Genomic DNA, 10,798 nt, shown 5'->3' with positions numbered 1-10,798 from the left:
ATGTCACCCCAAGAGCCAGTTCCCATTGCCATCGTAGGCATGGGCTGTCGGTATCCTGCAGGAGCCAACAGCCCCGAAGAATTGTGGAATGTCGTTGCAGAGGGTCGAAGTGGATGGACAGAAGTGCCTTTGGATAGGTTCAACCATGAAGCATTCTATCACCCCGAGCCTGAGATTCCAGGGACCATTAACCAAAAGGGAGGTCACTTCATAGACCAGGACATCTCTGCCTTTGATGCTGGGTTTTTTGGGATGGCACAACAAGAGGCAGAGACACTGGATCCACAGCAGCGTGTCGTACTGGAAACTTCATGGGAGGCGATTGAGAATGCGGGCATTCCAATGCATCAGCTCAAGGGTTCAGACACTGGAATATTTGGTAATGTGCAACGCCTCAATATGCTATTGGCCAACTAGCTAATGACCTTCGAGTGGCCATGTTCGGTCATGATTTTGAGCAGGCAACACACAAAGACCCAGTAGCCGTCTCCAAATATCACAACCTTGGTGTGGCACGCCCATTGCTCGCAAACAGAGTGTCGTACATTTTCGACCTTCAAGGCCCTTCCGTCGTGGTTGATACCGCTTGTTCAGGAAGCTTGGCAGCTATTAGCTTAGCTTGCCAAAGTCTGCGCTCCGGAGAGACGTCGATGGCACTAGCTGGCGGTGTCAATCTGATATTCTCTCCAGACCAGATGTCTCTCATGTCCATGACTGGGTAAGTTCTTCATGAAGAAGAGGCATCATCCGTATATCGTCGCCGCGAAATATGGCTAACTACTATCCTATATCAGGCTCTTCAACGACGAAGGAAGATCTTTCACATTTGACACTCGCGGTAACGGCTATGGCCGTGGCGAAGGCGTGGGAATTGTCGTCCTGAAGCGCTTGGGTGACGCCCTGAGCAATGGAGATACCATTCGCGCTGTCATTCGAAACTCAGGCATCAACTCTGATGGCCGAACAAACGGCATCATGCTTCCAAACCAGGCCGCCCAAGAGCGTCTTGCAAAGAGCCTATTCCAAAGCCTTCCGTTCAACCCGTCTGATGTGCAATATGTAGAAGCACATGGTACAGGAACCAAAGCTGGAGACAAAGTGGAAGTAAATACCATTCGAAATGTCTTCTGCGAGGGTCGCGATGGCGCAAACCCCGTATTCGTTGGTGCTACCAAGCCCAACCTCGGACATTCTGAAGCTGCGAGTGGCACTGCAGGTCTTATCAAGACAGTTATGGCGATGGAAAAGGGACTGATTCCACCAAACGTACTGCTTGAAAACTTCAAACCTGGGTTGGAACCAGGTCGTTGGAGTATGGAGGTTAGATGAGCTTCTCCCGAAACATTCAAAATTCGCGGCGTTTCTGACAATAATGAAATAGATTGCGCGGTCGCTCACCCCGTGGCCCTTAACAAAGACTAGCCGGAAGGCTGTGGTCAACAGCTTTGGATTTGGAGGGACAAATGCCATGCTACTTTTAGAATTCGGGCGTGTTTATGATGGTAATTATGGCCATCCTTTCGGTTAAAATATCTTCTGACAAGATGATCTTGCAGGTGCAAACAATTACATCAATGGGCTGGATTGCGATGAGCATGTCAAACCAAATGAGCCCAAGATGCCGCGCCTTTTCCCTTTGTCCGCCACCTCGGAGCATTCTCTGCGGGAAGCTGCCAATGATCTTACAGCTTATTTGAAGCGTCGGAACGATATTCGACTCGACGACCTTTCTCACACTCTTACAGGGAGAAGATCACAATTCCAATGGCGCTCAAGCATTGTTGCTGAAGACGTCCACTCTCTCATACAAAGTCTTTCAGCAAAGGATTTGGCGCGGAGCAAGGTGCCAAATAAAGTTGCAAACGCCTTCGTCTTTACTGGACAAGGTGCGCAATGGGCGACGATGGGCCACAAGCTTCTTCTATCGGCTGAAGACAATGCATTCGCTCGCTCCATCTCGGTTTCGGAAGAGTTGCTGAAGAAATTTGGCGCACAGTGGAGCCTTGTCGAAGAATTGTCTAGAGATGCCGCATCGAGCCGCTTGAACGACAGTACATATGGCCAGCCTGCCAGTACTGCCGTTCAAATCGCTCTCGTTGATCTTCTGAAGAGCTGGAATGTCCTGCCTGCTGCGGTGGTTGGTCACTCCAGCGGCGAAATCGCCGCGGCATACGCTGCTGGCGCTATTTCACAAAAGGCGGCCATGCTGGCTTCTTACCACAGAAGTTTCCTGGCTGAAATGTCCAAGAAGCGGACTACACAGCGTGGAGCTATGTTGGCTGTTGGACTCGGACGTGAGGCCGCCGAGAAGTATATCGGAAAACTTGAGGGCCCTGGTGTTGTAGTGGCGTGTATCAATAGCCCGTCGAGTGTAACAATTTCCGGAGACGCAGATGGTATTTCGGCTCTGAAAGACGCTCTCGATGTAGACGAAATATTTAACCGGCGGCTTAAAGTTGATACGGCATACCACTCTCATCATATGAAACTAGTTAGCTCCGATTACCTGCAACAACTTGAAGGACTCGAAGCAGGCTCTTCAGATCCCTCAATCCGTTACTTTTCGAGCGTTACAGGACAAGAGAAGTTTGATGAATTTGGCGGCTCATACTGGGTAGACAACTTGGTATCCCCAGTTCGGTTCTCAGATGCTTTACAAAACTTACATCATGAACTAAAACAAGTTTCTCTCAATATCATCGAAATAGGCCCACACTCGGCTCTCTCCGGGCCGGTCAAGCAAACCCTTGCAGGGTTGCAGACGGAGGGATCCTCATACATCTATATTCCCACATTGATACGTGGTGAGCATGACGTCAAGGCTCTCATGAATACGGGATCGAGTCTTTTCCGTGGTGGGAGTGAAATAAATATGAGGGCTGTTGCTTCACTTAGTATTTCACAATCGTCGCCGCCGACAGTTTTAGGAGACTTGCCGACATACCACTGGAATCATACGACAACTCATTGGACGGAGTCACGATTAAGCCGTGAGTATAGGTGCAGGAAGTATCCCTCTCATGACCTTTTGGGTTCTCGCGTGATTGAATCATCGGACAGCCAACCTAGTTGGCGCATACTGCTGAGTACAGAGAGACTTCCATGGCTGCAAGATCATGTCGTCGATAATTTTATCGTGTTTCCCGCTGCTGGATACATGACAATGGCGATCCAAGCCTTGAAACAGCTGGATCAAGATCGTCGCCCAGATCTCAAGCCCAGAGGCTACAGACTAAAAAATGTTTCCTTCAAGAAGACTTTGACTCTGCCCAAAGATGACAAGCCCGTCGAAGTAATCATATCTTTCCAATATGTTGACTCGAATGACTCCTGGTTATTCACCGTCTCTTCCATGTCAGATCAAGGCAAGTGGCAAGACCACTCTAGTGGAACTATATTGGCTGTTTTCGAGACAGACTTGGACGAGATTGAACAGACTCGTGAAGCAGAATATGACCAAAAGTCCCAGATCTCTCGCCTCAAGAACGCGGGCGAGACTTGCACAAAAGTCATCACACACGAGGATCTCTATGCACAGATGGCAGTAACGGGCAATCAGTATGGGCCGACCTTTGCAATCAACGACGAAATGCGAATATCAGGGTTCCAGTCTCTGAACAAACTTGTTGTTCCGGACATTCTTGCAAAAATGCCCGGCAAATTCATGCAGCCCCACGTCATCCATCCAACTACACTAGATGGAATCATCCAGTCATGTCTGCCTGTTTTCCAACAACACTCCATCAAGGGCTCCGTCATGCCGATTTTAATCAGCGACGTGTTTATTTCAACGGCTATTGCCAATAAGCCAGGCAGTAAGCTCGAGGCTGTGTGCGATTTGAGCGATGTTTTTGCACACTCTACGAGCTTTAGTACCGCTGTCTTTCAAACGGGAGAGGACGGCAAGCCGCAATGTGTTCTCACGATGGATAGAGGAGAGATTCGCGTGGTCGGAGAATCTCAGTCGTCTCAAACCATGAGCAATGACAACATCTTCAAGATGGAATGGGGTCTCGACACTTCATCAATTACCGCCGAAATAATAGAGTCTGCCGTCGTTTCCTTGCAGTCTGATGAAGTCGGCATCTCTCAGGCAGAGAAGGTCAATCTTACCTCTGTCGCTTGTGCGAGATACATTGACTGGGCTGTCAGAGAGATGCACGATCGTGCGCTAACAGTAAAAGATGATCATCGAGTCAACTGGTGGAAGCTGCTGAAAAAGTTTGCCGCCTCAGAGGTAGGCAAGTCGCTTATCCAACGGAGCCCAGAGACCAAAGAAGAGTTGGATAAACTCACCTCCAGACTGGGCGTTGAAGGAGAGGCCGTAGCTAGGATTGGACCCGAGCTGATTCCCCTCTTGACCGGCGAGACCGATCCGCTCACCCATTTCCTCAAAGACGATCTTCTCTTCCGAGTGTACCACTCTGATGAAGGCGCTCGACCTAACCAGTACATGGCTGATTATGTCAAAATGCTTACTTTCCAGAGGAGAGATCTCAGAATTCTCGAGATTGGCGCCGGAACTGGAGGCACGACATATCGCATACTTCAATCATGCAGCCCCCATGGCGACAGCTTCTGCGCGGAATACATGTACACTGACATATCATCTGGGTTTTTCGAGGCTGTTCGCACAACCCGACTGAAGGATTGGGCCCATCTCTTGACGTTCCAGACTCTGGATCTTGAGAAGGACGCAGCAGAGCAAGGGTTCGAGGAGCATTCCTACGATCTCGTCGTTGCTGCAAACGTCGTCCATGCCACACGCTCCTTGGCCAAGTCCCTCAACACCATCCGAAAGTTGCTGAAGCCCGGCGGCGTACTTGGTCTGGTAGAGCTTACTAGAACAACGCCATATATCAACATGACGTTTGGGTCGATTCCCGGCTGGTGGGCTGGTGTTGACGAAGGACGAACTGAAAGTCCCCTTCAATCCGCTGAGCAATGGAACACGCACCTTCAAAACGCTGGATTTTCTGGAGTCGATCTGGCTGCTTACGACCTCCCCGAGCCAGAAAGACACTGTGCGCTGCTGCTCTCAACCGCAGTGGCTGCTCAACCGCTGGACGACTCTCGTGATGCTCCTCACTTCAAAATCCTGAATTCCATCACCGAGGATCAACATGCATTTGGATTTTCGGAGAAACTGGCTGCCGATTTGGCGGTCAAGGGCTTTCGATCTTCTGTCGATGAGTGGACAAATACTGCCGTGGACGATGCGTGCTCCTACGTCATAATCGAGTCCTCAGGCAAACCTCTCCTCACACAGGCGTCCAGCGAGATATTTGCCCGCATCACAGAATTGCTGTCCAAGGCGAAGAAGGTGTACTGGATCAGCTTCGCAAATGGCGCTGGCAACGTTGTACCGGAAAACTCGTTGGTCACTGGAGTCTCGAGGTCCGCGCGGAACGAGAATCCGCATCTCGACTTCTTCACTGTTGATGTGCAGGACTCTCTGGATCAGCAGCCGGATCAAATTCTTCAGGGAATCACAGCGTTCATCTGTTCTACGGAGGACAAGATTGCAAAGAGCCAGCCACGTGAGTTTGAGCTCTTGTACAAAGATGGGAAATTGCAGATCCAGCGCTTTGTCTCAAACGAGAAACTCTCGAGGGCCGTTTCGACCACTTCGAATGATTCAGAGACTGAAGAAGTCAAGTTCCACCAGCCCGAACGTCCTCTCAAGATCAATGTCGACAAACCTGGCCTCTTGAACAGCCTCGTGTTTATCGACGATGATGCCGGCGCTCTTGGTCCTGACGAGATCGAAATTCAATCTTATGCCTGGGGCCTCAACTTCTCCGACGTCTTCATTGCCCTTGGTCAGTTGCCACCTACTCAACCCATGGTTGGCGAAAGCGCAGGCATCGTTACGGCTGTTGGGTCCAACTTCACGTCGCAGTACAAGCCCGGCAATCGTGTAACGGCCATGTTCGGCACACCTTACGCCAGTCGAACCAGAACGAACGGCCATTTGATCCATCGTATTCCTGATACTCTCTCATTCACCGATGCGGCCTCGATTCCTCTGACTTTTGCGACTGCGTACTACTCGCTTTTCGATTGCGCCAATCTCCGCCAAGGGCAGACAATTTTGATACACTCTGCTTCGGGAGCATTGGGCCAAGTTGCCATCAAGATCGCTCAACGACTTGGTGCAGTCATACTTGCCACTGTTGGCAGTGCTACCAAGCGTGAAATCCTGATGGACAAGTACGGCATCCCGGAGAGTCACATCTTCAGCAGTCGTACAACCGACTTTGCAGCTGGCGTTAAGCGACTCACGAATGGCGTTGGTGTTGACGTGGTTTTGAATTCCCTCTCTGGACCCATGCTCCATGCCTCCTGGGAGTCCGTCGCTGCCTTCGGAACCTTTGTGGAAGTTGGCAAGACAGACATCTCTCGACGCAGTCAGCTGAACATGAAGCCATTCGAGAGGAACCTGAGATTCGTCAGCGTGGACCTGGTAGGGCTCTCAAAACAACGGCCGGCGGAATGCCAGAGACTTTTGAAGAGAATTTTTGGCGACTTTGACGCAGGGCATTTCACACCACTGCCAGTAACGGCGATGCCCATTGGCGACATTGAGAAAGCATTCAGGCTAATGCAGAGCCGGAAGCATACTGGGAAAATCGTCCTGGGAGCTTCCGATAAATCAACTGTTCAGGCCAAGATACAGCCCCTCCAACTACGAGCCGATGGAACGTACATCATTGTTGGCGGTCTTGGAAGTTTGGGCAAACATCTGTGCAGGCACCTCCAAGAGAAGGGTGCACGCCACATTGCCTTGTTTACGCGGCAAAGCTATGACGACGCCGTCAAAGGTGAGATGGAGAAAGAGCTCACTGACTTTCCTGATGCTATTGTCAAGATTGTGACGTGTGATGTTGGAAATGCCGGCGTGGTGCAACAGGTGGCCAGTGAACTTGGCAAAACCATGCCGCCAGTAAGAGGCATTCTTCATGGCGGCATGGTGCTATCGGTAAGTATAATCTGATATAACAGAGAAAGAGAAAAAAAGAAAAGTAAGAGAAGAAAATTGGTGATGCTGACACCACTCATCAGGACCGAACTATTTCCCAAATCACACAGCAGGATTTCGAGACTGCGCTCTTGCCCAAGTACCATGGTACAATCAACATCTACAACGCATTCTACAACGGAGATGTTGACTTTTTCATCAATCTTTCTTCGCTTTGCGGTGTCGTCGGAACGATTGGCCAGTCCAATTATGCGGCAGGAGGCACGTATCAAGACATGTTCACGCACACTCAAGTGTCTGCGGGTCGCAAGAATTTTGTGACTATTGATTTCCCCTTGATCAAGAGCACATATACCGTCACCCAGGAGCACACACATTCTTTGGCAAGACAGGGTGTTCAACTTCTTCCCATCGAGCTTGCGCTTCCTGTAGTTGACTATGCGATGAGCGGGAAAGCGTTCAAGGATGGCAATCACCAGATTGCCTTTGGCCTCGACCCCCAATCCTTCATTGACCAAACTATACCGGGTGGAAGAGTGCCACCGCTGGTATCTCACATATTGTCTGCTCACGGCCGAGGTCTCGCGCGTCAGGCCAGCCGCGAGATTGAACAGACTGCAGAGGAAAAAATTGCTCTTGCATCAACTTTTGGGGATGCGGAACAACTGGTGCTGATTGCAATCCGTGAAAAGATAGCCTCTCTTACTGTGCTTGAATCCGAGGAGCTTGATGTAGACCAGTCCGTTGCAAATATGGCGCTTGACTCGCTGGTCGCCACTGAGATCAAGAACTGGATCACTAACAAACTACAGGCGCCAGTCCAAACGTCAGACATTTTAGATGCGCCAAGTCTTCGTTATCTCGCTGCTTTTGTTACCAAAAGCTCCAATTTGGTGAAGAGCAAGTCAGGGTCACAGCTGAACGGACACAATGACGATACGAATGGTGATAGCAACGGCGCCAATGGCAAGAGAGAGGTTGCTCTTCCCAAGTATCCCTTACAGACGCTAGAGATGACGCTGGATATTTTCCTTGATTCAGTTGGTCACATTGCAAACGAAGAGGAATTGAAACACACTCGCGAGGCCATAAGCGCTTTCCAGACCCCCGACGGACTAGGACAACAACTGCAAGCGAGACTGGCAAAGCTCTCTGGCGAGCAGGGCGAGAACAATGAAGTCGTCGACATGTATGTCAGAAACAAGTGGCTTCGAGGGCGAGACTGGCGACCCAGGCTTCGAAACTTTTTCGCCACCCTACCTGGACAAGATACGGCTCGCCAGCCTCAAGCAGACCAGGCAGCGCAGCTTACATTGGGAGCTTATGGATACAAGCTTGCTCTAGATGCGGGAACAGTCCAGCAGGACTATTATAATGAGCAAGCACTAGATAGTAAGTGAAGCTGCAACACCTTCCCTATGGTAATACTAACATGGTTAATTCTAGTGGCGACGGTTTATTGGCTATTCAGCTCGAATCGTACCCCCGCCCTTGGCTGCGACGGCTACGATCGATACCCAGAGAGCGATTACATTGTTGTCATGAAACGTGGACACGTATACAAGGTTCCCATGAGGAGTAGCAATGGCCAAATTGTAGCATACAGCAAGCTCGTCTCCATCTTCCAAGCAATCTCTCAGCATAGACCAGATGGAACAAACTGGACAAGTTTACTCACTACTGCAAATCGTGATGAATGGGCATGGGTAAGTCTTCATTTTTCGCTCTCTTCCTCTCTTATCCCTTCAGTATTGTCCACATTCTAGGCGGGCATTGTGGAAGACTGACGGTGTTTCAGGCCCGCGATGAAATAAGAACAGGCAGCGAAGACGGCCGCAACTTTGTAAAAACAATTGAAGAATCTCTCTTCATTATCTATCTTGAGGATGTCGCCCCCGAAACAGCAAACGATCGTGCAGACATCTTCCTTTTGGATGACAACTCGAACCGTTGGTTGGACAAGACGCTCTCTTTTGTCGTCTGCTCCAACGGCGTGTCTGCTATTTGGGGCGAGCACACCATGGTCGATGGCACCACATTTGGCGGTTTGATTAAAGCCCTCAGTTCACCCTCAACTAAGTCCTTTCAAACATCCAGCGGATCATCTGGCGATAACACCACGGTTGACGGCGACTTTTTGCATATTCCGTTCACATTGCCGCTTACCCTCTTAAGTCACATCAGTCCTCTTCAAGCTCAGCATCAACGAGCCCACGATGGCTACACACTCGCCAATCTCACGCATACTTACTATGCGGCCGCTTATCTGAGGCAGCAAAAGCTTCCACCCAAAACTGTCATCCAGCTGGTAATCCAGGTAGCCGTCCGCCGTCTCTTTGGATACAACCCCTCGGGCGCAGTGGACGTAATCTCCCAACGCCCTTTCCGCGGCGGACGAACAGATATGATTTACGTCATGACGCCACCTATCCAAGCATTCTGCGCTGCAGCTGAGGATCCTTCTGTCAGCGGCGTTGAGAAGAGACGATTGTTCCTGGAAGCGGTCAAGTCCCACGCAAGGCTTGTAGCTCTGTCCACTCGAGGAAGAGGATTTAGGTGGCATCTCATGGCGCTCCGAGAGATGATGGAACCTGGTGAGGAGCTTCCTGCATTCTACAACGATACTGTTTTCGCCAGGACAAGCGAACGGCCGGTTTGCACGAGTTTCACGGAATTTGGGCTTCCAGAGATGGGACGGTGTCAGCCTCATAAGGCTGACGTATGGGTTGGTGTGCAGGTCTTTGACGAAAGGTAAGCACATCAGGCATGATTATGCCTATGGAGGATCGTTGCTAACATTCACATTTCTAGGGTTCAATTTACAGTAATTAATGGAGAGAGGAAATCGGAAGAGTTTGTGGAACACATCAAGGCAGCTGCCGAAATTGTAAGAGACATTATTGAGATCAATGTGGTATAGGTAGCCACGGATGGCATACACGAGAACGGCAAAAATACTTTGTAAAGCAATATTCTATTCTTTTCTATGAATAGTCTATAACAATTGCGCTATTTAAAAATTTCATTTCCAACTTATTATATTACCCATCTAAGCAACAACCTTGAGAGTCTGGCTGAGAGGCAGCTTCTCAGGAACAGCCTCGGGGTGGGGCTGAGCCAGATCACCGTAGTTCAGGTGAGCCTTGAGGGTGTAGTCGGCGGGGACATCAAGGTACTGCTTGATGACGGCCTCGACGGGAGGAATGGCCTGCAGGTGCTGCAGGTTGGCACCCAGACCCTCGAGCTCAAGGGCAGTCCAGACGAGGATCTGGGCCATGCCGGTGCTGTGGTCGGCGAACTGGGGGAACATGTGGGCGGCAGACTGGTGCTTGGCGCCAGCCTCCTTGATAGCATCGCCGCTGTCCCAGAAGACAACCTGTTCGAAGTGTGTTAGCATCCCGTATACTCCGTAGAGGATTCTGTGAATAGGGGCGAGTGGGGGTAAAAACGTACTGAGCCATAGGCTCCCTTGTGGGCCTGGAAGATACCGCTCATGGTCTTCCAAACCTCCTCACCAGCACCCTTGAGGATGGGCTCGGCCGCGGCGATGATGGCATCCCACAGGCCCTTGTGCTTCTCGCCGGTAACAAGAGTGATGCGGCCGGGCTGGGTGTTGTATGAGGAGGGGGCGAAGGAGAGGACCTGGCCGACAATCTCCTCGACGCGCTTGTCTGAGACGGCAGAGGTGCTCTTGAGGCCGTAGACGGTGCGGCGGTGCTTGGCGGCAGCGAGGAACTGGTCGGCAGTGACGGTGGGAGCCATTTTGAATATTGTGAAGATGTTGATTGGATTGGAGGGATTTGTTTGAAGGTGTTG

General features: G+C 50.6%; 2 protein-coding genes across 2 annotated transcripts; one reads left to right on the top strand and one right to left on the bottom strand.

The window, feature by feature from the left end:
* On the top strand, positions 1-9,737 carry TRIVIDRAFT_149212 (putative polyketide synthase; the record flags this gene model as incomplete). The annotated part of the gene is made up of 8 exons (XM_014101790.1): positions 1-379; positions 433-718; positions 795-1,320; positions 1,382-1,523; positions 1,557-6,982; positions 7,066-8,374; positions 8,429-8,688; positions 8,781-9,737. The coding sequence occupies 8 exons, from the start codon at positions 1-3 to the stop codon at positions 9,735-9,737; spliced, it is 9,285 nt and encodes a 3,094-aa protein (XP_013957265.1).
* Positions 9,738-10,031: 294 nt separating this feature from the next.
* Positions 10,032-10,744, bottom strand: TRIVIDRAFT_53817 (uncharacterized protein; the record flags this gene model as incomplete). Its single annotated transcript, XM_014101789.1, has 2 exons — positions 10,032-10,358; positions 10,436-10,744. The coding sequence occupies 2 exons, from the start codon at positions 10,742-10,744 to the stop codon at positions 10,032-10,034; spliced, it is 636 nt and encodes a 211-aa protein (XP_013957264.1).
* Positions 10,745-10,798: the final 54 nt, after the last annotated feature.

This window comes from Trichoderma virens, assembly GCF_000170995.1.
Source record: "Trichoderma virens Gv29-8 chromosome Unknown TRIVIscaffold_6, whole genome shotgun sequence".
Lineage (NCBI taxonomy): Eukaryota > Fungi > Ascomycota > Sordariomycetes > Hypocreales > Hypocreaceae > Trichoderma > Trichoderma virens.
Note: the sequence above shows the minus strand (reverse complement) of the source record. Positions and strands in the feature narration are given on the sequence as shown.